We start from the raw sequence: 25,242 nt of genomic DNA, 5'->3' as shown, positions 1-25,242 counted from the left end.
GCCCCTGCAGGGGGTAGATGTCCCCCCCAGCCCCGCCCCTGGAGCTCAGGTTTCACCATCTGGCCATGGTCACTGAGATTAAGGTAGGGGTATGGGGGTTGGGGGGCAATGTGGACATGCATGATGCAAGAAAGAGGATGATTTCACATGGTCAGTCCTCAAGGTCTGGGACTTGGGGGAGGGAACTCCATATAGCAAGGTGGGGAGGGGCAGTTTCCCTGTCATTCCTTCAGCTTTTCTAGGTCATTCTGTGGCCACAGCTACAGCAGTTTCCACAATGCACTTGTGAGTTCCAGTGGTTATTTCTCTGGGGTCTCTGGGCAAGAAGGAGAACTCGGGCCTCTGTTTCTAGCTATGAGCCTGGGGCAAGGGTGAGAGGTTGGGGAGAAGGGGTAGGGGGAACGGAGTCCTTTTGCCCAGGCCAAGGTGGCAGTGCCACGAGACACAGAAGTCACCCCTTGACCCTGCCTGTGCTGGCCGCCCAAAGTCCAGTTGGACTGGAGCACAATGTGGAGGAGGGCAGGGGCATGGGATTGGCATGTTACTGTGATGCCTGGGAAAGCCCAGAGAGGTGGGGGGCAAGGGTGACGCAATCTTACAGGAAGGCAGAGTCCACTGAGGCTGGCAGAGGGCATGGGACTTGGGAGGGCCATAGCCAGCTGCTGGTTCTCTTGAGGGGCCCGTGAGAGTTGCCTAAATGTGGCGCATCCTAGAAATGGTGCCAGGTCTCTGTGAATTGGAGTGAGAAATGGGTGGCGTAAGGACTTTTAAGTGTAGAGCAAAACAGAAAGAGCGCAGCCACCTTAGTTGCAGTCCCAGCCCTACTTACCACACTTCCTCGCTGCTCTGAAGTGGGAGGGCCAAGGCCCCCGTCACCTTTAACTCAAAGGGAAGGCCTCATGCTGGCCTTTCTCCTTATGCCCCAGTTTCTTCAAGAAGAAGGGAGGAGGTGAGAGTGATTTGAAAATGTGCCCCCACTCCATTTTATTCATCTCTCCACTATTTATTTAGCCAGTGGGGGCTGACAAAAGAAACTGCTAGATCTGGCACCAGGGGAAGACAGGTGGTGCTTTGAAGGCTGGGTCTCAGTACCGTCAATGTCCACCATGTGGCAGTGCTGAGCTACTGGACAGCAGCTGGCTTAGAGTTGACCAGTTTCCCAGAGAAGGGGCTGCCTAGTGAGTGGAGAGAGGCAGCGCTTCCCAGTCCTCTCACTCTGGGGACTCTGACTCTTTAACAGGAGAGAAGCTGGTCCTTCAGCTCTCTCATCTTGCCACTGCCAGACAGCAGAGGCTGTCGTCGGGACCCACTTCACTGCTACCTTTGGCTTTGGACCTCATCGCACTGACAGGTGGCAATGGAGCTTGGTGATGGGGGCGAGGCTCTTCCTAGAAACTCAGGGCACCATGTAGGGAGGAGCAGGGAGAAGGGACAGTGAGACTTTATAGCCCCTCCCGTCCACCCTGCATTTCTGCCCATGTCCTGAAACACTCAAGCTCCTCTGTCCAGTGCTCTCCCCAGCTCTCAGCTTCCCTCTCTGTTGGTTGGGCTGGTGACAGCCCTCCAAGCCCGGGGGTCTGGACTGTAAACTCCAAAGCAGAGGTTTCTGCTCACGGTGGTGTTTCAGAGGGCTTACCTGTTGGTACCAGGAGACAGAGCCAAGAGAAGCAGCAAGAAGTGGCTGCAGGAGTCACTGACCCCACCTCTCGCCTACCCTCTCTGTCAGGTGCCCCCAATTTCCAGCTCTTCCTACCCTCATGCTGCTGTGCCCGGCCTGGCCCTACCTCCCCACTGACACTTACGTCAGAACCTAGCTATAAATATGCTCTCTGTATCTTAGTCACTTTTCCCAAGAAGTGCTCCTGGGTTATAAATACCCCAGCCATCTGCCTCACAGGCTCGCCCTACCACTAACCCGATTGGGACTGGGGGGTAGTGACGAGGCTTAGGGGTGGGTAAGGAAGTAGAAGAATCCTGAGTGATTATCTTGCCCAAATGAGAAAAGCTTGGCAGTGTAGAGTTAGGGGTCAGGGAACTCTGGAAGAAAAGGTTTGAAAGCAGACAGACTCACTCTTTTCTCTTGTTATAAAAGGCAGAGCTGAAGAAGAGGAATAATACTAATCCTGTGTTCCTTTAAAAATTTGACATTTTTTTCACCATGAATGTTTTGCATTGATTTTGATGTTTTAAAAATACTGAATTAAGATATTATTTATCCTGATTGATGAATATTTCTGTCATCCCCTCAAAGTTTTGCCCCTAAGGCAAGTGCCTCACATCACCTCCCCTGAGTCTTGGCCCTGGTCACTGATGTTGTAGTGGGAGGGAGGGAACTTATATCTGGGAGGGATGTGGGGTGAGGGGAGAGGTACCGGATTTCCTTAGAGTCTCTCCTTAGAAAAAGATCTCAGGTCAGAGGCGGGATGACTTCCATGGAGTTTGTCCGGGAGGCTCAGCAGCTCAGACCTGCAGTCGCCCAGGGCGTCCCTTTCGGACTTCCTCCCCTAGGGCTCCTGTTCCAGGGCCCTCGGACCCTGGCAGAAGGGGGTTATAAACTGAGCAAACACAGACATCACGTAATCCAAAGGACACATGGGTTTTGCAAACACTCGGCCTTGGGCTACAGACAATATTGACCCCATGGTTCAGCGCTGTCCAACTAAAGTGAGGAGATGGTGGGGGAAGAGGGCAAAGGTCTAGAGCAGCGATTTTCAACTTTGTTCATCTCATGGCACACATAAACTCATCACTAAAATTCTGCTGCATGCCAAGAATCATATTTTTGCCAATCTGACAAAAATAGGTATAATTTTGGTTGATTGAAAAATAGGAGTAATTACCTTTTTGCTCCAATATGATTTTTTAAAGATCAGGTGTCTATACTCGTACAGAGGGATTTCTGCTACCAAGACACAACCTTATTATGCGACATGACCCAGAAGATGCAACTCCATTATATGACCTATGTACTTATGGCCCAGTACAGGGCATACACACCGGATGGTTATTGTAAGTGGGCTGTGGTCATTTTTTTATTTGACAGTCTAAGGGAAAAGAGATCATCATTCCTGCATGCTTTAAAAATTCTTGTGGCACACAGCTTGAAAATCACTGGTTTAAGAAGAACCCAGTCAGAGCAAATGCCTCCCTCTTTCCACCCCAGGCTTTCCTTTTTTGTCCCCTGCCCGACTCTGGTAGCCCTCAGCCAGCTCCAACTTCTAAGCAGGACTCCTGGATGGAGCCCTGGGGACTGGTGGAAGGAAGACAGCCATCTCTGAGCTATTCTCTGCCTCCCATTATGTGTATGCCCACAGGTCGTCAGCCTACTTGCCCATTGAGCAGTGATCTGTCTTATGTCTTGGAGCGAGTACAGGACAAGGAGAGGAGTAGGTAAAACTCAGGTCTTTATTAGCCTTGAGACCAGCAAAGATGATTCTGAGAGGGTGGAGGGGGCCTAATAAAGAAGGGCAGACAGCCTGGGGAAGGGAGCAGCATGAAGTATGGGTTAGACACAACAGCTCAGCCCCAGGGAACCTGTGTGAGGAGAGAGCAGAAGTGGGCAGGAGGGGCAGGCTGTGGGTCCTCTGGCATGTCAGTCAGGGTCCTGGCAGGGCACAGAAGACCCACTCAGCTATCTGCATTGGCCCCACTGAGAAGACTTAATGAAGGACTTCTTTACAGAGGTATGAGCAGGTTGAAGGGACCCAGTGAGGGATGCTGAAATATCTAGGGACTGGTAAGAGTGGAAAGCCATTATAAGCCTCTAGTGTGGAAGCAGTGACATCAGAATTCGAACAGAGCTAGAACCATGGAAGAAGGGAGCCAGAGCTATAGGGATGTGGTCACACCACAGTCACACAGAACCCTGGCACTTAGGCTGAGGGAGCAGGAATAACAAAGACCCTGAATTCTTGCCTGTGTTTCCCCTTAGTCAAACTCAGCAGGAAGCAGGGGCCAAAGGAACTCAAGTGAGTTAGCCTGCAAGGGCATAGAACAGGGAAGAGAAGGACAAAGAACGGATGTGGGTGTGCCAAGAGAGCCTTAGCAGTACAACTGGGCAAGCAAGAAGGAAAGGGGCTCAAGACACAGAGAGGAATGAGCCTCATTTTAGAGGGCAGTAATCTAATCTAATCTTATTTATTTATTTTTAGAGAGAGGGGAAGGGAAGGAGAAAGAGAGGGAGAGAAACATCAATGTGTGGTTGCCTCGCATGCCCCTACTGGGGACCTGGCCTGCAACCCAGGCATGTGCCCTGACTGGGAATCGAACTGGCAACCCTTTGCTTCACAGGCCCATGCTCAATCCACTGAGCTACACCAGCCAGGGCTGATCTAATCTTTAGTGAAACCAAGGATGGGGGTCTCTCTGAAAGTCTAAAAAATCAAGAGAAGAGGCTGGGTCAACTGATCCTGAGTGGAGGCCATTGAGTGGAAAGGGCAGGGAGGCACAGTGCATTTTGGCTTGGATTAAGAGTGGGCTACAGAAGTCTGCCTGGGAACCAGATTGTGTTGCTCACGGTTGGAGGTCAATCAGAGTCTCTGGGATGATGGTTGAGCACGGGGGGGGGGGGGCTTGCTGGTGCTCTAGGAGAGGAGCTGGTGGTTGCGAAGATGGTACAGTTGGGATAATTTCCCAACACAAGAAGAGGTAGTGCACCTTCTGGACAGAGGCAGTAATGGAACCTGTCCCTCCTCTCAAGGAAGGGCACCTCTGTGGGGCATATTTGTCTACCCCACCTTGGGCTGCCCATATCACACACAAACTAACTGCACCCACAGGCCTCTACCACCATGTCAGGTATATCAGTCTTGACGATGTTGCTGTCCCTATCATAGTAGAGCAGAGACAGAGGGCGCCGGGCTGTGGGCACACAGCATGAGCCCCCTCCAGTGGTGCCTATAGCTGTGTTGGTCTTGAGAAGATTGAGCACTGCTGTGTGAAAGGAGGCAGCAATGCCAGGCATGCCTGCCACATGCACTGGGCACTGCCCTGTGCAGAAGTTCATTGCGTAGCCCTCGGGCTGAATGATCCAGTCGTGCCAGCCAATCTCACGGAAGTCCACAAAGAACTCTTGTCGACAGCACATCCTGGACCCACCCTGGCAATCGATTCCATGCCGTCGAACCCGGTGCTTGCCCCCAACTTTCACCTTGGCTGTCACAAAAGGTCTATGGGCAGCCCCACCCAAGATGACTGAGCTCTGGGCTACCTGGCCTTCAGGTACAAGTTCCAGGGTCAGGTGTCCTTGGCTGCAGGCGGCCTGAGCTTCAGGTCCCAGAAGGAGCTGGTGCCAGCCACTGGCATCTACCTCCAGCAGATGCTGAGTGGCCAAGGTGAGGTTGGCATCATGTGGGACTAGCACAAAGACCCTCACCTTCAAAGTCCAGGTGGTATTGGGTGGGAGCTGCACAAAGAACATGAGGGTAGCCTGCAGGATCTCCATACCACCAGCAGTTCTATCAGAGAAGAAGTGGAAATCAAGGCGAGTATGGTTGATGTTGGAGAGGCCTGTGGACACAAGAAGTCTTGGTCATTGTGGCCTTCAGAGTGTCAATTTGATCAGCTACCTCTCTATGCTCAGCCCGTTCATTCCTGACCACATTGTTAGCATTGTTAACCACTCTTTCCTTCTTGAAATCTTTTCTCTCTTGGCATCTATTACACAATTCTCTCATGATTCTTCCTTGATTTTCTTTGTTGGCTTTTCTTTTTCTGACCATCATTTTAATGCAAGACTTCTCCAGAATTTGCCTTTTACACTGAGTGGAGCTCTTACCCACACACATGGTTGGTTAAAACAATTTTTATTCTGGTGATTCCCAAATCGGCATGTCCAGTCCAGACCATTTTGCACCTCTGGACTGGACATAAAGATTTGGGAGTCACCAAGCTTCAGGACACATGAATGTCCTGCCCAAACATTAAATTCAGTTTTTCCAAAATGGAAATCCTTATTTTCTTTCTTATAGAATTCTCTTTTTGTTTCTAGAATTGGTGGCATCACTGCCTTCCTTGACATCTCTAGAAGCCCTGTGGTCACCTCTCTCACCATGTCCAGTCCCTCACCACAATGGTTCTAATGTCTACGCATTTCTCCCTACCCTTATGATTTACTATTGCCCTGTTTCCCCTCTGCATCCCTCATGTGCCCTGTTGAAACCCTTTAGTTGGGTTTATATTCTCTCCACTCCACTGAAATTACTCTAGTCAGGTTCACCAACACCTACCATGTTGCCGAGTCCAGTGGTTTCATCTCTTTACACTCATCTTACTTAACCTATAAGCAATGTTCGACACACTTAACTATTGTCTCCTTCTTGACATGTTTTTTTTTCATCCTGGCTTTTGTGACACTGGTCACTCCATCTACGTTTCTTTTGCTGACAGCTCCTCTTTCTCTGCCTAACCTCTATGTGTTGGAGGTCCTAACCTCCCTTCTCCTTCTCTTCTATATCTGCACCCTATCTCAAAATGGTCTCATCAGTTCCCATGGCTTTCAGTTTCATCTACATATCCCTGGTCCAGATCCCTCCCCAAGCCTCAGGCTTTTATATCCAGCTACTGATTTGATAATCCACTTGGTTATCCAATGATATCTAAAATTTTTCATGTTCAAAGAGGAACTCTAGTTTTACCTTCCCAAACCTTGTCCTTCTTCAATCTTCCCCTTCCCTAAAAATGTACTGCTTAAGCCAAAACCTTGATTGCCATCATCCCCTACTTGGAAATTAGCTGCAAGATCTCTCATTGCTACCTCCAACTTATAATATAATTTCACTTATCCCATCTCCTTTACTATACTTTAGTTCAGTGATTTTCAACCTTTTTTCATCTTCTGGGACACATAAACTAATTACTAGCATTCTGCAGCACACCAAAAAAGATATTTTTTTGCTGATCTGACAAAAAAATAGGTCTAATTTGGATTCATGGACACTGGATGACTGCTGTTGTGTTGGCTGTTGTCATTTTTTAAATTTGACAATCTAAGGGAAAAAGGTCAGTGCCCTTGACTAAATAGTCAGATGTTGCATGTTTTAAAAATTCTTGCAGCACATCAGTCGAAAATCACTGCATTAGTTCAACCCACAATCATCTTTTTCTTGAACTATGTTAACAGCTTCCTAAGTGGTTTACTCTTGCCCTCCAAACCATTCTCCACATATCAGCCAGAATGATCTTTTTATTACATAAGTGTGGTCAGCTTAACCTCAGCTCAAAATCTTTCAAAGTCTTCTCATGTACTATTTGAATACAATCAAAATCCCTTAACATAGAAAACTTATGTGATTAGACATTGTGACATTTTTTTACTATATTCAGTCTATAGCTTTTTTCTGTTCCTTGAACTCACCAAACATGGATCCACTTCATGGCCTTTGAACTTGCTATTTCCCCTGACTGGAATGTCTTTCCAAGACTTTTTAATGACTGGCTCCCTTTTGGCATTCAGCTCAAATGTCTCCTTTTCAGGGAGGCTTCCCTGACTAGCCCATCTGAGGCAGCCTTCGATTCTATCTGCATCTCTCTAAAACATGATCTTGCTTATATTTGTAGCCACTACCACTCTCTATAAAAATCTTGGTTTTTTATTTGCTTACTATGTGCCTCTCCTTCCCTCCTCTCCTCCCCCACCCCAAACCAGCTAGAATATAAATTCCATGAAGGTAGAGATTGTGCTTGTATGGTTCACCATTGCCTGGTTCACTTAGTACTAAACACCTAGTCTACGCTCAATAAATTTTTTTGAACGAATGGTCTTTCATTTCTTTAATTCTTATTTTACATTGACACCAGAGTTATTTTCCAAAAACTTGGCTAGATTATGAAATTCATCATCTCAAAAACCTTATTGATGAATAAAGTCCAAACTCTTTTGGGAAGCAGTTTTATTCCCATTATGATTTGGTCTTAGCTAGTATTTTTTTTTCTTTATCAAGTAAAGAGTGCTTTATTGTGGAAATGCCAGAGAAACTTTCATGGATATAAAAGGGCAGAAAATAAAGTTCAACTAAGCTACACATGAATTGGAAAGTCAAGAATAAAGCTGCTCTTGACAGCTCTCAGAGCCAACACATATCTCTCATCTTAGTCTCTGTGTAAGTTTACTTCATTCTTTTTAAAAAAATTTTATTTTATTGATTATGCCATTACAGTTGTTCTACTCCCCACCTTCATTCCCCTCCACCTTGCACCCTCCCTACTATTGCCCCCCTTTAGTTTATGACCATGTGTCTCAAGTTCTTTGGATTCCATATTTCCCATACTATTCTTGCCCTCCCCCCATCTATTTTCTACTTACCATCTATGCTACTTATTTTCTGTACCTTTTCCCCCCTTCTCCTCCCACTCCCCTGTTGCTAACCCTCCATGAGATCTTTATTTCTATGGTTCTGCTCCTGATCTAGCTGTCCTCTTCGTTTGCTTTTGTTTTAGATGTGGTTGTTAATAACTGTGAGTTTGCTGTCCTTTCACTGTTCATCTTTTTTATCTTCTTTTTCTCAGATAAGTCCCTTTAACATTTCATATAATAAGGGCTTGGTGATGATGAACTCCTTGAATTTAACCTTATCTGAGAAGCACTTTATCTGCTCTACCACTCTAAATGAAAGTTTTGCTGGATAGATCAATCTTGGTTGTAGGTCTTTGGATTTTATGTTTTGGAATACCTCTTTCCAGCCCCTTCTTGCCTGTAAGGTCTCTTTTGAGAAATCAGCTGACAGTCTGATGGGAACTCCTTTGTAGGTGACTGTCCCCTTAGCTCTTGCTGCTTCTAGGATTCTCTTCTTCATCTTAATCTTGGCTAATGTAATTATGATGTGCCTTGGTGTGTTTCTTCTTGGTTCCAACTTCTTTGGGACTCTCTGAGCTTCCTGGATTTCCTGGAAGTCTATTTCCTTTGCCAGATTGGGGAAATTCTCCTTTATTATTTGTTCAAATAAGTTTTCTACTGATGGCTGTTCCTTTCCCCCTTCTGGTACCCCTATAATTCGGATGTTGGAGCGTTTAAAGATGTCCTGGAGATTCCTAAGTCTCTCCTCGTTTTTTTTGAATTCTTGTTTCTTCATTCTTTACTGGTTGGTCATTTTTATCCTCCTTCTGGTCCACTCCTTTGATTTGATTCCCAGTTTCCTTTCCATTACTATTGGTTTCCTGTTCATTGCCATTCATTTCAATTAGTTTAGCCTTCATATGTTCTCTAATTTGTGACTAAAATCAACCAGTTCTGTGAGCATCCTGATGACCAGTGTTTTGAACTGTGCATCTGAAAGTTTGGCTATTTCTTCGTCACTTAGGTTTATGGACTCTGGGGCTTTGAGATCCTCTTGAGCCATTTTTGGTCTGTTGGTGCCCATTAAGTATGAGGAGCAGAACCTTCGGGGCGGGGTGGGGCCTCCAGGGTGGGGTTGCTGGGTTGTGACGCTGTATGTGGTGGCGGGGTCAGAGTGGGGAAACGGCATCCCCCTCTCCTGCTTCCCGCCGCTGGGTGAGGAGCAAAGCCTTAGGTGTTCACCAGGGTAGGGTTGCTCAGGTCGCTGGGTTGTGATGCTCTATGTGGGGGTGGGGTCAGAGCCGGGAAATGGCGGCTGTCTCTGCTGCCTCCCGTCGCTGGGACCCGCTTGGTCCTGTCTCACTGCCCGCTCCCTCGCTGGATCTACGGGTCGCTCACTGGGTCGGCCCTTTGCAACCCCATGCCTGAGATCCACGCACCTGAGTCCAGCTGACCAAGTTTTCCTGTGCAACCCCGCTCCACCAGCTGCTGGTTTCGCCCCTCTTACCAGTCAGGCTGAAGAATTCGTTGTTATTGGACTTCCGAAAAGTTCAATTTTCTGTGTTCTGGCTGTGTTTTTTTTTTTTTTTTAATTTTTATTTAATTATTTTTCAAGTACATTTTTTGTCTATTTCTCCCATCCCAACCCCCCCGCCCTGTCTCCCCACCTCCCTCCCATTCCGGCCCCCCCCCCTTCCCCAGTACTCATCCCTGTGTCTTTCATACTTGTTCCTCAAAATCCCTCCCCATTTTTCCCCTTAAATTCCCTTCCCTCTCCCCTCTGGTCACTGCCCACTTGTTCTCTATTTCAGTGTCTTTGTTTTTATTCTGTTTGCTTGTTTGTTTTATTGTTTAGCTTCCTGTCAAAGGTGAGATCATATGGTATTTGTCCTTTAATGCCTGGCCTATTTCACTCAGCATAATGCTTTCCAGTTACATCCATGTTGTTGCAAACTGGCTGTGTTTTCTGTTGCTAATATTTTGTTGTCTCTAAACTTGGTTGTGTGAGAAAGCACGGTGTCTCCACCTATGCTTCTATCTTGGCGGAAGTCTGAGTTTACTTCATTCTTTTCTCTCCGTCAATATACTTCTGCCTCTCCGTCAGCTTCCTAAGCTCGCAAAATGGTGGCCCCAGGTCCTGAGTCTACATAACCTTTTACTCACCTCCTCCTAGTGAAGTGAGCTGATCTTCCATTGTTTCAATTCCAAAATCCTAGAAGGGTCTGATTGGCCCAACTAATCTTTTCTTGCTAGGTCACTAAACACCTTACTGTTAGGACCTCTTAAGTCACCCTAGTCATGGCAAGCAGACACATGATCCACAGGGGTTGTGGTAGACTATTACATTGTTGCCTCCCAATGAACAGCAGCCCCCTATATTCATGGCTTTGTGCAATTTCTTCCCATACTAACTCTGGGCTTGGCCATGTAACTTGATTTGGTCAGTGAGACACAGGCAAGCACAGTGCAAGCCAAAGCTTGATAAGTACTTACACACTGAGACTTCATTGTTTTGGAAGTCAACAACCATGCTTCAGAGAAACTTGGAAGCTATACTGAGTGATGAGAAGCTGTATGGAGAGAGACTTTGGAGGGTCAAAGACCATCTTGGATGTTCTAGCCCCATCTGAGCTCCTGGCTGAATGCAGATACATGAGGAACCTTAGCTAGACCACATGGAGCAGAACTGCCCAGATAATCCCAGTCAAACCAAAAAATCATGAGAAATATGGAGCTTTTTCTTTTAAGCCTCTATATTTGGGCTAGTTTATAATATTAATGGATAACTAAAACAGAAACTAATATTAGAAGTAAGGTGTTCCATAATAAAGACCTAAAATATGTAGCATTGGCTTTGCAAGTGGGTGGCAGGCAGAGGTTGTAAGGATGGTGAAGAGATTGTTAGTAAAGGCAAGAAGAGCACCCAGGAAATTGCTTTTGGAAGCCAGAGAAGGGGGAACTGTGTTATGTACTGGCTATCGGCTGTGGTAACTTGGAAGCTAGAAATGATATCTAACAAAGTTGTGAATTTAGCTGAAGATATTTCCAGGCAGAATGCAGAAAGTGTCATTTGGCTTATTTTAGCTGTCTTATTATAAGAACTGTTTAATTTTTCTGCAGAATTTTGGATGCAATATTTCAAACAAGACTTGCTAGATTGAACAATAAAATATTTTTTCATTCCTTGTCTGTCTGGCAAAAGGTTCTTCAAATAAGAAATGGTCTAGGGGCAAAAATCAAATCCAGGGCACTGCCACTAAAACATGGTCTTGATGTGAAGATCAAAACAAATAAAGGGTCAGCCATAAGACCCTTTACTAAGATCTAACATCTTTCTTAAGATCTAAAACCCGAGATGATGTTCTATAGACCCACTGAACTAGACAAAAGGGCTTCTAAGAATCTTAAGAGTTGTGTCCCACAACACCCTGATTTGTAACCTAAGAAGAGGTCTGTCTTGACAGAGTGAAGTGCCTTTTGTCTAAATGAGTAGACTATAATTTATATAAGAAGGTCCAGAGAGTTTTTATAGTGAAGGCAGTACAGTTTGGACTAAAGGGACAGAGACAATTCAGAATGAAAAGAAACTCTGGGCCCCTGACTTCTTTGGACAGGAAAAAGGCTGAGAAAACTACTCAGCCACAAACACAGGTCATTGCTTATGTAAAAGAGAAGACATTGCAGAGAGTGGAGCCAAGGGCTGAGAGAGTGGCTCTAGAAGTCCAGGAGAGCAGTGGTGGACTGTTCTGGAGAGGAGAGGAAACACTTACCAGGGAGCAGAAGCAGGCCCTGACCAAGGGAATTCTGGATTTGGGATAGACTGAGATATGCACCTGGCTAGATCAGAATTTTCATGGATCAGTGGTGACTGCTCTGTGCCTCCCACTTCCCCATCTCCCATTTTGAACAGGAGTACCCATTACAGTTATCCTGGCCCTGTCTCAGCATTGTATATTGGGTGTGTGGGAGGCAGTTAACTCGGATTTGTAGGTCACAGGCAATGAGTGGTATGCTGGTAAATATTTAACAACTAGATTCTAGAAGGGAAAAAATGCCCCTGATTTATGGTATCTGCCAATTTCTGTGGTACAAATTCTTTCACCATGACTGATTTCAAACTATCAATATGATGTCACTAGATGCAGAGTTGGGACCTATTTACAATCAGCCCTCATGAGCCAGTATGAGCCAGTTCTAGGATGACCACTTAAGGCCCCTCTCCTAGTTTCCCCGGAGCCCCAAACTCTCTGTCTTCATACCCCAGCAAGAACAATTTTCAGGTCTTTCTTTCACGTTATGGTGTAGATAACTTAAACTGGAATGAAAACTTCAAGCTAAAATACTTAAATGTGAAAGGCAAAATGCAGGCATCAGTCATTCTCACGTTCAAACCTTATCTCATCAGGCCCTCTCTGGCCTGAACATTGTAGTCATTCATTGATTAGCAAATATGTGGAAACTATACAGACTTTGAAGTCAGAGAGAATTGTTTGAATTCTGCCCCTTGCAAGCTGTATGACCTTGGCCATGTAAATGATCTTTTTCGAATCTCAGTTTTTTGCATTCATAGGTTGGGAATACTAAAGTCTACTTTATAGGATGGTTGTGAGAATTACATGAGATGAGTCAGGTACACTTAATACCTGGTAACCATTATTATTGTCACAATGTGCCTGGAACTAGGTTAAGTGTCAGGGATTCAAAGGTGGGGGAAAAAAACCCAAACCAGCCAGGATTTCAGTGTTCAGGGGACTCATGGACATCAGTCCACCAATGCTAAGACACTCCAAACTACTTTTCAACTCCAAACACAGTCTACTCCTTCAGACTTTTAACCATGTGTTTCCCTTCCATTTAAGATGTCATTTACCATTCTCTACCCATTGAAGTCAAACTTACTCTACAATGGCACCCCATTTGCAATATATTTCTGAAAGGCTTCCTTGTCTAACCAGGTCCCAGTGAGTCACTTCTGGTCCAGCAAGCTCTTGTGACCCCATGTAACATTTATTTCATTCTGCCTTATATTCTAAATTCATTTATTTTTAGCAGCAGCAGCAGCAAAACCCCTCATGGTCAGGAATTGAGTCTTCTATTTCCTGTTTCCTCCCATCTTAGCTTTCTAAGTATATTACCTGTATTAGCTCACTGAATTATCTCAGCTGTCCTCTAATGATCCCCATTTTACACGGGAGAAAACTATTAACGACCCAAGTAATGCAGTAGTTAAGTGTCTGAGCAAGAATCTGAGCCCGGGCTATCTGGCTCTAGAGTTGTATTCTTAACCATGAGCAGAAACACATTTTGAACTAGAATAAGTTCTTATCCATCACTGGGGACTCTAAACTGTGGTCAAACTGACCCACAGTGTGATTTGGTTGTTTAACGCAACCAATGTTTGTTGCGTACCTACTATGTTTGGGAGAGGCAGAGTGGTGCTGTGCTCAAGGCCATGGATTCCAGAGCCATGGCTGACTGCACTGCTTACCAGTCATGTGACCTTGGGCAAGTTACTCAACCTTTTTGCCTCAGTTTCATCCCCTCTAAAATGGGGATAACAATAGTACTTGCCTCACCGAGCTGTTGGGAGGATGGATCTCATGGAGTTAGTACATGTAAAAGGCTTAAACACAGTACAGTAAACATTATCTAAGTTATTTCTACTATGCACTAATCTCTGGTGATAACATGAGGAATAAATGACATTTCCTGACCTCAAGGGGTTGATATCCTATTGGAAGACAGGCTTTATAGAAAACCTGGAAGCAGGCAAATTTACACAGAGAGTTCAGGTTCAATGTAAGAGTGTGGGGGGCCACCAAGGAGGGAGCACCTCACCCTGAGGTCAGGGTGGGTTTTTTTGAGGATAGGGGTGCTGGGCCTTGAAGTGCTGACCATGGAAAATGGGCCAGGAATGGGAAGGGCATTTCAAACCTAAGAAAGCACTTGCAGAAAGCTCAGAGGTCAGAACACTCTGTGTTCTGTTTTTAAGGTACTGTCACCAAATTCTTGATTTTTCCCTCCATCTGCTCACTAAATTCTCCAACTTCTCTCCCCTCTATGGAAGTAACTCTCTCCTCTTCTATCTTCTATCTACCTTTCTATGTCCCATTTTGATCCTGTTCAGATGTGGGTAACAGGTATCAAGGCAAGAGGGCAGGGGTGGATTGGACAGGTATTATAGTCCTGGTATTTTTCCTTTTGCCCTTTTACCCAAATGAGGGATCTGGAGGAGGGGAGATGGAGAGGATGGAGAGGCTGGATCCTGAGCCAGAGGAGAGACAGAATCCCAAGCTTATAGTTTCTGGGTCCAGGCCAGCATAGTGGATGGGCACACCACAGCCTGGGGAAGTTTGTGAGGCCTTTAGAGAGATGAGCTAAAGGTGATGGGTGCAGAGTATCTCAAAAGAAGTGAAATTTACCCACTTGCCAGCTGCCCATTAGTCATGGCTTAACTATAAGAGAGAAATGGGGCAGGGGGTGGGAGCCCTGGATTAGGAGATTACAGGTGCTGGGAGGAAAGAATTGGATGGTTTGGGGGAGAGAATCAGAGGTGAGGTTGGGGAAGACACTGTTCCTTTCCCTGATAGGTGAGGTTTTGAGGAAGATCTGCAGATCAGGAACCTACCTGTCTCAGCAAAGCTGATGATCTCATATTCCTGTCCTGGGTCAGCCTCCGGAAGCACCCGCTGTTGGGGCCCATGAAGGTGCTGCAGCACTGTCCTCAGAGCAGCTCTGGACACTGGCCGGCTCAGTGTTGGGCTCTGGCTGAGGTGCAGCTTGTCCAAGATGCTTCTTTTGGCCAGGTGAAGAAGCAGCTTCCGCTGGCTCTCCAGGTCCAAGGCATGCTTCCCACATGCCAGACATTGACTGTCAGCTCTGGGAGTGGCCACTGTGACCACAGCCAGGAATAGGAAGGCCAGGAGCAATGAGGAGATCATTTTTGGGGTAGGCCAGCCTTGAGTGACACAGTTGAAACACAGCCACAAACCCCCAGGCTCAGGGTCTCAACAGCTGTGTTTGGGGCTCTGTGCTGGCCACCAGAGGCCCAGGAAGGAGAGTGTGTCCAGCTGGCATGACTCTTGTTGCAGGGGATGGAGCAGCCAAACATCTGACTTGAGAGAGGAAGCCAGTTACAGGTAGAACTTGGCAGAAGCCACTAACGTGTAATCACTGAAAGCACAGAGTGGGGGATGTTAGCGGAGGTTGTTGGTTTATTTGGGGAAAGAAGTGTTCCTGGGCCAATGCTGGGAGATGCTGGGGTGCCCATGTGAGCTGACATGCCTGGGGACAAAGGTTAGAGATGAAATTCCTCTTTAGAGCAACAGCCTTGCTGGGAAGTCTGGTCGGGAAAGGGAGACATCAGAGGTTTCAGGATAGGATATTAAAGAATGACTTTCAAACAAGACGGGGTCATTGATAGGCACTTTAGGTCACTGTCATGCAGGTAACTGAGAGTTTGAGAGTTGCATTTTTCTTTTTTTTTAAGATTTTATTTATTAGGCCCTGGCTGGTGTAGCTCAGTGGATTGAGCTCAGGCCTGCAAACCAGACAATTCGAGGTTCGATTCCCAGTCAGGGCACATACCGGGGTTGCAGGCCAGTTCCCTGCAGGCCAGTCCCCAGCTGGGAACTGGCCTGCAACCCAGGCATGTGCCCTGACTGGGAATCAAACCTTGATCTCTTGGTTCATAGGCCCACGCTCAATCCACTGAGCTACACCATCCAGGGCTCTTTTTAAAATATATATATTTTATTGATTATGCTATCACAGTTGGCCATTTCCCCCCTTTATTCTCCTCTGCCCTGCATACCCCCTCCCACCTGCATTCTCCCCCCCTTTAGTTCATGTCCATGGATTGTACATATAAGTTCTTTGACTTCTACATTTCCTATACTATTCTTAACTTCTCCCTGTCTATCTTCTACCTACCAGTTGTGCTACTTACTCTCTGCAACTTTTCCCCCTCTCTCTCCACCCACTCCCCCATTGATAACCCTTCGTGTGATCTCCATTTCTGTGATTCTGTTCCTGTTCTACTTGTTTGCTTAGTTTGTTTTTGTTTTAGGTTTGGTTGTTAATAATAGTGAGTTACATATTTCTAATAATGTAGTGATTGAAGAGCAGGCTCTGAAGATAAACTCTCTCAATTTAAAATCTGGGATTTTGGTGCCTCAGGTTTCCTTAGTTTATATACCTCTACACTGGGTATAACAATAGTACCTATTGTTTTGAGGATTAAATTGAAAAATAGATGTAGAATGCTACATATTTTGGGGCCATCACTGCCCTCTGCCTCCAACTTAAAAACTAGGAATTTGATGATCCTTGAAGGAAAAAAGAATTTTATACCTCTATGACTTATCTCCATTCCTGCCTCTCTGATGAACTCCCACTTATATTCTTCAAGGATAGCTGAAATTTCACCTGTAGCTTACTCAGTCTTCCTTACCTCTAAGAATTAATTGCTCCTTGTGGTGTTTCTATAGCACATTGAACACCTTCTGTTAACAGCACTTGCACTGTACTATAATAATTATTTTTTGCCTATTGCAGTTCTTGTACATAGTAAATATTTAATGGTCAAATTCTATTGCAAGACTACAATGCTTTTTTGAGGTCGGTAAATGATCCAAATACCAGTAACCAATAACAGATAGATTGATTCTCCCTAGGAGAGACAGAATGGGGGAGTTTGCAAATTTAAGATGACTTAAGAAAAAGAACTGTATTTTAGGGGGTGGTGGTAAGAAGTGATTTTAATAGGTGGACTTCAACCTGCTTTATTTAGACTTAAGTTTTCACACCTGGAAAAAATGAACATTTACCTATTGCATGATCTTTACCTATTTATATTACACATATTTATTACAAACATGCCCTTTGGAGCGCAGGAGTTGCTGTTTTAAGTCAAAGGCTGTTTTGAAAGTGCTCTGTAAATTTAAATTACTTTAATTACCAGTATTACGTTTAAATCTAGGGTGAATCTGACAAGCTTCACGGGTTTAAGGTGGACTAAGGATTTCAGTAGATGTGGATCGATAACTTGAGACACAGGTAATGCAAAGGAAGCGAGTGAATGAGTCAATGAGTGTACCAGCTGGGTGGGTGAGTGAAGAGATAGGGGGCGTCTACAGACGTGAAGAGGAACGGGCACGAAGGGCGCAGGACGTGGTGACGATTACGCCAGACGTGGTGACGTAGGGCGCAGGCCGCAGCGGGGGGCGGACTCTGGGCCTTTCTTCCCCTTCTGATTTCCCCCCTCCCCCCTTTTCTCCCTTTCCGGGTTTGGTTCCCCCCTTTTCTCCCCTCTCCCCCTCCTTCCCGAGCCCCTTTCCCCTCCCCAGTCCCCCCTGCTCCCCTGCCCTGGGCCCTGGGTAAACCCCCACGGAGAAGAGCCCGCCCCCAGAAGCGCGCCACCGCTGGCCGTCGGGGCCGAGCCGCAGCCCAGGGGCCGTGGGCCCAGGCGGCGGGCGGAGACGGGGGCGCCCTCCCCCCCACGGCCCGCGTGAGGTGAGGCCACCTCCCGGCCAAGGGCAGATGGCGTGGGCGGCCTGTGGGGAGGGGGCGTGTCGGCCCCTCGAACTGGAGGGCGGAGGTCCTGGGCCTGGGTTCCCCGCTGGAGCTTCCTGGGCCGGGGGTGGTGGGTAATGGCTGGATCCTCCGGTGAGGACGGCTGGGAGGCTTGAGAAATCCGGAGTATGTGGGGAAAGCTCAGGCGAAAGGCCGGGTGTGTGTGTCGAGGTGGGTGGAGGGCGGTGGGCTGGCGCCACCTGTGGCCTGTGCAGTGGGACCTAAAAACTGTTGCGCCTTTGTGGTGCTTGGGAGTGATTAGCTGCAGGTGTATCTTGGGTCTCCTTTTTCCTTCGAGCATTGGGAAAATGGGAGGGAAAAGTGTAAGAGTGTTTCAGATCATTCCGGTGTTTATGTGGGGACGGAGATTTAAGTTGCAACATACAGGGTGATGTTTCTGGAGCTTGAAAAGTTGGGCCTGCACTAAGCTCAAAACTCACTCGAGCCTCTGAAAACTTACCTATTTCGGTTTGCTGTAGAGCCAGAAATTTTCAACATTTAGCCTAGTGACCGTTAGCCTAGAAGTTCCACAGAATATTTATTTACTCATAGCGAATTGATCTTGTATAATGATAAGAAATGACCGATAACAGCCCCAGAGGTTCTGGGGCTGTTATCAAACCAAAGAAAGGTGTTATTAAACCAAAGAAAGGTGTGGGAACATTTAAATTAAGATCCCAGTTGGAAGAGTGTTCTTGGGTGTATTTTTTCCAATAGATAACTGAAGTTGAGAAGCCTGAGTTCTGGTTGTTGGTGGGCAGCCTGGAAACTGGGGAGAACGGAGGTGACAGATTCCGCTTCACAAATGTCACAAATTCGTAGCATTTTACTGCATTTTTGTATAGTCATGTTGGCACTTAAATGAGCTTTGTGGCTCTTCTTTCTTACTAATACTTTTTTGGACCATTTTCTTCCTCCAGTATTTCCTTTTTTTTTTTCCTCTTTGTGGAGCCTGGGGCATCAACACAAAAGTTTAGTGGCAGAAAGTGGTAGGTTAGGTTAATTCAGTTCACTCTTCAGTTGTGTTTTTTCCTCTGGTTGCTGTTCTCCACAGGTTTGAGAGAACTGAGAACCTTTCTTGAAGGTGTGATGAACTGTCAAGTCAAATTTCAGAGTTGCAGTTCTAGCTGTCTTTATGTTCGTTATATGATCTGTAGTGTAGATTGCCACAATTTGAAACAAAATTAAAAAAATTTGCATATATAAAAGCAGGGTGCCTGCTATTCTTTAATAGCAAGGAGTCAGAAGAGGAGATGACTTCTTTTTTCTCTCAGAATAGAAACCACAGATTTTACAGTTGCCTTTGAAGCCCTAGATCTGAAGCAGCCTTCTGCCTCCAGTGTGTGCACTGGTCTCCTGGCTGTTCCTTGAGCACACCAAGCACACTTCTGCCCCAGGGGTTGTGCACTCATTCCCTGGATCATCTTTTCCTTACACAACTGCACAGCCTTGTGCCCTCAGCTCCTCAGATCTTTACTCAAATGTCACTAACAGTGCCCCCTGCCCCACATACATTTACTTAACTCCCTACCCCATTATCTGTTTTATTTTTCTTCTTATCCCTTATCAGGCTATATATAACATGCTATAGCTTTAATCTCCCCCATTAGAAAGTAAGCTTCATGAAGTCAGATTGCTAATAACTGTGTCCTTAACATTTAACATAGTGGTTGTCATTTTGAACGATCTCGCTGTCATGAATTTCTGATCATGATTGGTTGTCCTTGGAGGTATGGAATGGATTTTCACTAGGATTTTGTAAGGTATATATTGGAAGAAATTGAGATTTTTGGGGGGTCAGTACTCGCCTCATTTCTCTTGATAGAAGTCTTGTGTTTTCAGGTCATTGAATGAAAAATGAAGGGCAGAGAAGATGAAGTTGGAGGGATCTTTGGCATTGGTGGTCTTAGAGGAAGATTATCTCAGATCTCACATGGCTTGATTTTTACCAACTGCTTCAGGCTCTTCCCTTGAGGTTTGTTCATATCCCTGATGAAAGAGATCACCTCCTTACCTCTTTGGCCCAGAGAGCTGAGCAGGCTGGCTCCGCTTTGAATTTTTCAGTAGACTGAAGATGTTAGTATTTACAGCCAGGGCTGTATGGATTTGATCCCCCCCCCCTTCATTCATGTAGAGATAGTTGAGCTCAAAAACTATAAGAATAGCTTTCTTTTTTTTTATAAGGTATTTTATTTATTTATCTTTAGATGGGAAGGGAAGGAGAGAGGGAGAGAAATATCAATGTATGGTTGCCTCTTGTGCGTCCCCTGCCGGGAACTGGCCTGCAACTCAGGCATGTGCCCCAACTGGGAATAGAACCGCAATCCTTTGGTTCGCAGGCCCATGTTCAATCCACTAAGCTACACCAGCTGGAGGGAAGAATAGCTTTCTCTAACAATGGTGGATTGTTCAGTTATGGGGAACATCTGATTCTTTTTTTTTCACAGATCCATTTAGGGGCATTTTTAGCAACTAAATTCTGTATTAAGTCAGAGGATAAAAGGAACTGGCCCCCTGAGGTCTGTGGACTATCCCTCATTTATTTTATCCTTTCTTGTTTCTTGATTGATGCATTTGTTACCTTCCTTGACCTTCTGGCTGGAGTGACCTGGATGAGATTTCTCTTTGGGATAGTCCTGGCCACTGTTCTCCAGCTTAGGAAGGCAAAGGGAGTGAGGTAGTCCTTTTAACTCTCTGTAGGAATGCTGGTGGCAAAGTCTAAGGTTTTTGCTTAAAACTTTGCCCCAGGACATTGAAAGCTGCCAGGCTAAAGAGAGAGTGGTGTGTGTTTTTGTGTATGTGTAGAGGAGGTGGGGGAAGAATTGGGGATCTTGTATCTATTGGACCGGATCTGGTTCGGATACTATTAATGTAAAGAAGCAACAGTATCAGAAATATACTAGCACTCATTTTGCAGATAATTTCAGAAATAACTTGGGCAAATTGATAAAAAGCTTCTACCAAAACTGTTGTCTGCTTTTAAATCCTTTTACAAAGTTTCCAGGAAATCTTTCTCAGTCCCCAGAGATACATGACTCTGTGCCATGTTCTCACCTCTTACAGATAAATACTGAGTACTGACAATAGTTTAGTGTAGGTAACGGTTTCTGAATGCTGCAGTGTTTGTTCCTGTGCCAGCTCTCTTCACAAACTCAAGAAAAGCTTTCAGGAAAAAGATTTGGAGGAAGTGATAAAAATTGTTGCATTTTGGTTGCATGGTTCCAGGAAGTGCGGAGGAGAGAATTATGTGAAACTGTGTGCAGGGAGGGGGTAAGATTTTTCTGTGCCTCCTTGTAAGATTGGGTGAGGGACTCTGAGTGTTCCTCTGTGGAATGTGCTGCCAGCTTATAAGTAGGAAAAATAACTGGACTCATGGCTTGAATATGTGTGCATGAATACAGTTGGTGGGTCTAATTTTAGAGACCTTCTTCATACGCAGTGGCCTCAGTATTTTCCTCCAGCTGTGTTCTTCTCACCCTCTGTGTAGAAAACATTCCACTTAATAGTCTTTTATGGGTTAACTTGCTTTCTTACCATGGTTGCCAGTTTAGCAGTGTAGCACCTGTTCCATCTCTCCAATGAAGTGACTTTGTCCACTCCTTCCTAAGTCTGAGTTTATTTGTTAACAGATACAGATAGGAAAGATTTCATAACCTTAATCTGTTTTGACTCCTGTTTGAATTCTTTGTATTTCCTTAGCATATATCTGATTTCTCCAACACTTTAAAAAATTAACATAGAAGGCCCTTAATTATAATACTCTGCAGTGATTTTATTATTTTTACTTGGGTTGTATGAAAGGAAAGATTCTGGGATGCTTCCTAAATCCAGGTGTTCTTTTTGCTTTTCTGCAGGATATCTTGTGAGTTGTTCAGTTTAGGTGTTTAAGCCCATGCTGGGAAAGCTGTTTGAGCTTTCTTGTTTTGACAGTAAGTTTCCTAGAATACTTTCCTGTGCTCGAAAATAAAAACTAAAACAAAACAACCCCATCAAATTGGGAGCCCCTGGCCTAGAGTGAGAGAGAGTAGGGAGAAAATGTGCAAAAGCTTTAGACAGTCATGTCTTTGAATAGTCAAAACACTTTTTGTATTTTTAAAGGACTCATTTTATTCTATTTCTCTTTAGTTTGTTAACCACAAAAGCATCAAAAATCTTTTCATTTCCTTTAATTGCTCACTTAATTGTCATACTATGACTTTTCTGAATTGTTAGAAACTTCATTTTTTGGGGGGAAAATTTTTTCAGGCCTTTCTGGGTATTTTTGAGGGGAGGAGGTGGAATGAAGGTAGCTGTTAAATGTACTGGTAAAGTCTCTTCCTTAACTTAGACCAGTGTTTCGATTACTTTATTTTTCTATAGATATTAATAGTATGTTTTACAGCTTTTTTTTAAAACATGGAAGACCTCAGAATCTTTTGCAAGCAAATGAAAACTATAGTTTTGCATCCATACAGTTATTCTGAGGTCTTAATCCTATAGAGTGAGAAGTATAAAGATCAGAAAGGTAATTGGCAGGATTTAAGAGACCTCAGATTATTTATTTTTTTCTAAATTATATTTTGTTGATTATGTTATTACAATTGTCCTGATTTTTTCCCCCTTTGCCCTCTTCCACCCAGCATCCTCCTTCCCTCAGGCAATCCCCACACCATTGTTTATATCCATGGGTCATGCACATAAATTATTTGGCTACTTCCTTTCCTACACTGTACTGTACATCCCCATGGCTGTTCTGTAACTACCTATTTGTACTTCTTAAACCCCTCACCTCTTCACCCATTCTCCCCTCCCCCTTCCCATCTGGCATCCATCATAATTGAGACTCTCTGTGCTTCCTGAACTTGTATGTTTATTTCTTTCACCAAATTAGGGATATTTTCTTTTGGTATTATTTTCAGATAGATTTCCAATTTCTTGCTCTTTCTCTTCTGGCACCCCTATGAGGTGAATGTTGGACCTCTTTAAGTGGCCCCAGAAGATGTTTATCCTATCCTCGTTTTTTTTTTTTTTTCTTTCTTCCTTGTTCTGCATGGTGTTTTTTTTGCCTCCTTATGTCCCACATCATTGATTTGATTTTCGGCTTCATCCACTGTACTGTTGTTTCCCTGTAAATTGTTCTTAATTTAAATTAGTACATCCTTAATTTCTGACTGGATCTTTTTTATGCTGTTAAGGTCCTCACTAAGTTTCTTAAGCATCCTTATGATCAGTGTTTTAGACTCTGCAGCTGTTAGATTGCTTATCTTCATTTCGTTGAGCTTTTTTTCTGGAGCTTTGATCTGTTTTTTTATTTGGATCATATTTCTTTTTTTAAAAATAGATTTTATTTATTTTTAAGAGGGGAAGGGAGGGAGAAAGAGAATGAGAGAAACATCAATGTGTGGTTGTCTCTTGTGCGCCCACTACTGGGGACCTGGCCTGCAACCTAGGCATGTCCCCTAGACTGGGAATCGAACCAGTGACCCTTTGTTATGCAGTCTGGTACTCAATCCACTGAGCCATACCAGGCAGGGCTGGGCCGTGTTTCTTTGATTCCTCGTTTTGATGGCCTCTCTAAGTTTGTTTCTATGTATAAGGTAGAGCTGCTATGACTCCCTGTTTTGGTAGCATGGCCTAATGTAGTAGATGTCATGTAGAGTCCAGTGGCACAGCCTCCCCATCACCTAAGCTGGGTACTCATGGTCTACCCTCATATGGGCTGAGTACACCCTCCTCTTGTAGTTGAGCCTTGGTTACTTCTGGCAGATCAATGGGAGGGATTTACCCAAGCCAGTTAGCTGCAAGGACTGGCTATGACCACTGACCACCAACCTCCACCCTCCATGGAGGATCAGCTGTGCAGGGGCAGGGTAGTGGTGCTTTGACGTGGTTTGTAGCTGTCCACTAGGTGCACTGGCCCTGGGATTTGCTGGGTGAAGCAGACCAAGGTTAGCCCCCATCCATGTTTTGCCCGGGGCCACCCTGCCTGATCTGTAAAGCAATCTGAGATGGCTGCTACATGTCCTGGACTTGGAGATTCCCAGGTGAAGCCGAGCTGTGACTATAATCTGGTGGCTGCTAGGGTGCACTGAAGCCAGCTGTTGCTTGTTTGATGGCATTTAGGAGCCAAGACCAGCCATTTCTATGGAAAAGCAGCTTGGGTGGGCCTGTAAGTTGGGTGGGGTAGAACCTCTTTGGATCTCCAAGGTGGGTCACTCAGTGTTAGCTAGGTTGATGGAATCTCAGATATGGCACCAGCTTGCTGGCTCTGTGGGATGAGGGCTCAGCAAAGGGACAATGACCTCTGCTTGCCCTGATGCCAGATACTTCCGTCTGTCCCTGTATACCACTGGTGACCTTCAGGCTGCCACCCCAGTGCTGAAGCTCAGAAGGAGGGATTCTGAGTAAGTGAATCCATGTGTGGGTTTCTGTGTTGTGACTGTTCAAGGCCTGACAGGTTCAGGAGATTCGGGCAGATGGAATATTCATGGAGCTATGGGGATGCTTGACATGCCTTTATTCGAGGGTGGTTGAGCCATGCATGCTGCAAGCTGCGTGTCCCCCTGCATGTTACCTGTCCCCTCTGCATGGCATCCCAGCGGCATGCTGTATGTTTCTTATTACCCAGTGTGGCCCTTGTCCCCTAGCATGGCACCCAGCATGGAGTCCCTACTCCCTTAAATATTAGAGATAAACAAAGCTGGCAGAGCCAAAACAGATTGAGTAACAGCAAGATTCTGCGCATGCCAGCCCACTCAAGGCTATGGGAGTATTTACAGGACAGTCTCAAGACTATGAGAATACTGCTTATCAGGCCCATTGTCAAGGTTATGGGAAACTGCTTCCCTTAGTTGCACAGACATCTGGGTGAGGAAGCCAGACTGCCTCCATTTACCCTACAGTTCCCCAAGAGGAATTGTTTAGGGGTCCAGCAGTCTCCTTCGTTGACTCAATCTCCACTGGTTTTCATAGCCAGAAGTTGTGGGGACTTATCTTCCTGGCACTGGAATCCTGGGCTGGAGGTGCCTGGTGTGGGTCTGGAACTTGTTGCTCCCAAAATATCCTCTTGAATTTTTATCTATGTAGGTGTAGGGCCAGCCCATTTTGCATTTGCACCCCTCCTACCAGTCTGGGTGGTTGTGATTTCTTTAATTGAGTAGTTGTCAGACTTCCATTCAACTCAATTTCTGATGTTCCTGAGTGATGTGGTTGTATTTTTTGGTGTAATTTTGATGTGGTTGTGTAAAGAGGCCAGCTATGTCTGCCTATGTTGCTGTCTTGACCCAACTGAGAACTCAGTTTCTTTCTATGTAGTTGCTTTTTGTCGATTGTGAGTCAGTGAGAAAGAAAGAGAAAAAGATGGTCTGCTGGCTAGTCAAGTTATATCTTGATCTTCTGGAAGTACTTTTGCTCCATTA

At 45.3% G+C, this 25,242-nt stretch overlaps 2 protein-coding genes and 1 pseudogene across 3 annotated transcripts in view; 2 read left to right on the top strand and 1 right to left on the bottom strand.

Moving 5' to 3' along the window:
- Positions 1-1,931: 1,931 nt before the first annotated feature.
- INHBC (inhibin subunit beta C) lies at positions 1,932-15,432 on the bottom strand. Its single transcript, XM_037127113.2, has 2 exons — positions 14,901-15,432; positions 1,932-5,508 (listed from the first exon to the last, which is right to left on the bottom strand). Exons 1-2 carry the CDS (start codon positions 15,211-15,213, stop codon positions 4,763-4,765), a joined length of 1,059 nt encoding a protein of 352 aa, XP_036983008.2. The 5' UTR covers positions 15,214-15,432; the 3' UTR covers positions 1,932-4,762.
- A 2,270-nt stretch (positions 15,433-17,702) lies between these two features.
- The window catches only part of R3HDM2 (R3H domain containing 2), a 152,420-nt gene continuing 144,880 nt past the window's right edge, over positions 17,703-25,242 (top strand). The window contains exon 1 of one of the 2 annotated variants that reach the window (XM_053661705.1): positions 17,703-17,785. The gene's annotated coding sequence lies outside the window, so the exon portion shown is untranslated. The remainder of the gene's footprint in view (positions 17,786-25,242) is intronic. The other variant, XM_053661704.1, reaches the window with a different exon arrangement.
- Positions 17,759-25,242, top strand: part of LOC119035656 (ferritin heavy chain-like) — a 60,659-nt pseudogene continuing 53,175 nt past the window's right edge.

The sequence above is a fragment of the Artibeus jamaicensis genome, unplaced genomic scaffold (assembly GCF_021234435.1).
Source record: "Artibeus jamaicensis isolate MK-2021 breed Jamaican fruit bat unplaced genomic scaffold, CSHL_Jam_final contig_233, whole genome shotgun sequence".
NCBI lineage: Eukaryota > Metazoa > Chordata > Mammalia > Chiroptera > Phyllostomidae > Artibeus > Artibeus jamaicensis.
The sequence above is the reverse complement of the archived record's forward strand: the minus strand, read 5'-3'. Positions and strand labels throughout refer to the sequence as shown.